The 2,447-nt window shown below is 59.2% G+C and overlaps 1 protein-coding gene across 1 annotated transcript in view; it reads left to right on the top strand.

Annotated features, from left to right (window-relative positions):
* Window positions 1-2,447, top strand: part of LOC104083578 (F-box/WD repeat-containing protein 7-like) — a gene marked incomplete at its 3' end in the record, with an annotated part of 6,255 nt that overhangs the window by 3,302 nt on the left and 506 nt on the right. The window contains exons 3-5 of the mRNA XM_009587094.1: window positions 1,118-1,200; window positions 1,626-1,764; window positions 2,303-2,437. Of these exons, the coding sequence (XP_009585389.1) occupies window positions 1,118-1,200; window positions 1,626-1,764; window positions 2,303-2,437 (357 nt within the window). The remainder of the gene's footprint in view (window positions 1-1,117; window positions 1,201-1,625; window positions 1,765-2,302; window positions 2,438-2,447) is intronic.

Below are 2,447 nucleotides of genomic sequence, written 5' to 3'. Positions count from 1 at the left end.
CATAGCACTTCAAGCTCCTGCTGCGTGGGGTATGTGTCTGGTCGTCATTGCTGCTGCAGACCCCCAGGACACGCCGGGGTGCTGGGGGCCAGCTGGGGAGCTCGGGGCTGTCAGCTGGGTGCTGGCTGGGCTGGGAGCTCCGCGGTGCAGATAGTGCTCGGCAGTCGTCGTCGGCCTGCCTGGCTGTTGGGGGCCGGGGGAAGGACACCCTGTCCCCGTCTGTCCGAGCGCTGCTGGCAGTCCCCAGCCGTGCCCGTCCCCAGGGAAGCCATGCTGCTCTGCGCTGGGGTCCCTGTCTCGTAGTGCAGAGCCTGAATCGCGGCACCAGGGGTCTGCTGGGGGGGGTAGGCAAAGGCCTCAGGGACGTTTCTGTGGGATGCGGGCATGTGGTGAGAAGCCCTGACCAGCCCTGTGTGCAGGGCTGCAGCTGGTGCCCGGGTCAGTTACTGATGGGAAAGAGCCCCCAGCTTCCTACCTGTGTTGGGGGAGCCCCATGCTCACCTTCTGGTGGCTGCCAGCACTGCCTGGTAGCCAGCCCGCTCTCCCGCGTTTCCTGTTAACCCTGCGCCTCTTGTACGGAGTTAGAAGGATGTAGATTGCCTTTGATGCAACCACGTCAAGGTACGGTCTGCCACACATTCCAGCGCAGCTCTCCCTGTAGCTGTCATTGCAGTGAGGTATGCTGAGCAGCTCTGGGGCCCGGCTGTAAGGCTGGTCTGCCAGGAGACTTCAGCGTGCCAAGTTCCTTGCTCAGGCTGCAGGTCTGCCTGCTCCGTGTCGAGCTGTGCCTAGAGAAGGGTCAAGCAGATGTACCTATAGGTTTTCTCAGCCACTGTTTTTGTCCCTGTGCAGCTGTTTTGCTGACTTTTCCCCATCAGGTCTGATATTCCCCTTGGAAGGACCACGTTCCATTTCTCCCACGGAAGTTAACTCTTCTGCCAGATCTGGAGCTCAGGTGGTCCTCAGCTTCCTTCTGCAGATCCCCAACATAAGCGTGGCCTTGGAAGACTTACTAGGCTGGGTCTCCTACTCTGTCACTTTTGGCAGAAAATCAGTGACCCAGAATGTGCGCAGAGGGCTCTGCTCCAGCCTGCTTTAACTCTCCTTCTCCTTGCAGATGAAGCGGAAGTCAGAGAACGGCCTGGATGGCAGGGCCCTTTCCCCCGGTAAAAAGCTGTGCAAGGGCTCTGAGTACAGCAGGTAAGATGAGCGCTCTGCGTGCTGAGCGGGTTGGCCTGAGGGGTGGGAAGACCTCCTTCTACCAGTCCCATCCCTCAGTCGTCTAGCTGTCCTGCTGAGGTTGTGGCATCTCCATCCTTGGAGAGATACAAAAGCCATCTGGGCGGTCCTGCTTGAGCAGGGGGTTGGACCAGATGACCTCCGGAGGTGCCTCCGGCCTCGACCAGTCTGTGATTCTGTCATTCTGTAGCTAATGGCTGGGCTAAGGGGACTGCATGTGTAGCTGTGGTCCCGGTGGAAGTGATGGGAAGGGGGTCAACTTGGCAGGAGGCTCATAGCTGGTGGTTTATGGGAACCTCTGTTCTGAGAACCCTTTGCGCAGCGTGGCCCGGAGTAGCATTGGCATGTCTCACCTTTGCTTTGGTCTCTCCCCGGCTGTGGTCCAGGACGCTGGGTCCCTGCATGCCCAGTCCCACCACCACCTTTGGGGACCTGCGCAATGCCAAAGCAGGCCAGGCACGGCGCCGCCGCATCCCCTCGGTTGCCCCTCCTCCGGAGCTGCAGGACTGGCTCCGCACCTTCCAGGTAGGTTCGGGAGCCTTGCCAAAGGGCTCGCCTCGGAGGGCACCTAGAAGCTTTGAGTTTGACAGGCAGGCGGGGAGCCAAGCCCTAGGGAGTCTGTCATAGAATCATAGAATCATTAAGGTTGGAAAAGACCTCTAAGATCATCGAGTCCAACCGTCAACCCAACAGGTTTTTGGGGAGGTGTTTGGGTCCCACAGTGGATTTTTAGTGAGTTTTTGCCTCAGGTAAAGGAGCACAGAAGTGGTGTTAGCCCCCTTCTTGCTCCCCTTTGTCCTAGAGCGGTGTTGCTTTGTCCGCCTGTGTTGCATTTTATGTGACTCGTGGAGCTCCCAGCCCCGTCCCTGTGGCTCCTCTCTATCTTAGGATCTAGGTAGCAGAGCCCTGGCTGGCTCCAGAGGCCGGCTAGCCTGGCTTGCCCGTGCTGGTTGGTGTCTCTGCTAGGGTTGGGGTGGGGGCATAGGCACTGCACAGAGCCACAGGGGAGCCTGTGAGGGCCTGCCGTGCGTGCAGGCATCGTGACTGATGTCCCTGTCCTCAGCGGTGGAGTGGCCCGGAGAAGCTGCTTGCTCTGGATGAGCTCATTGATCGCTGTGAGCCCTCCCAAATCAAGTACATGATGCAGGTCATTGAACCCCAGTTCCAAAGAGACTTCATTTCCCTGCTGCCCAAGGAGGTGAGTTGAG

This window comes from Fulmarus glacialis, unplaced genomic scaffold (genome assembly GCF_000690835.1).
Source record: "Fulmarus glacialis isolate BGI_N327 unplaced genomic scaffold, ASM69083v1 scaffold22271, whole genome shotgun sequence".
Classification (NCBI taxonomy): domain Eukaryota; kingdom Metazoa; phylum Chordata; class Aves; order Procellariiformes; family Procellariidae; genus Fulmarus; species Fulmarus glacialis.
The sequence above is the reverse complement of the archived record's forward strand: the minus strand, read 5'-3'. Positions and strand labels throughout refer to the sequence as shown.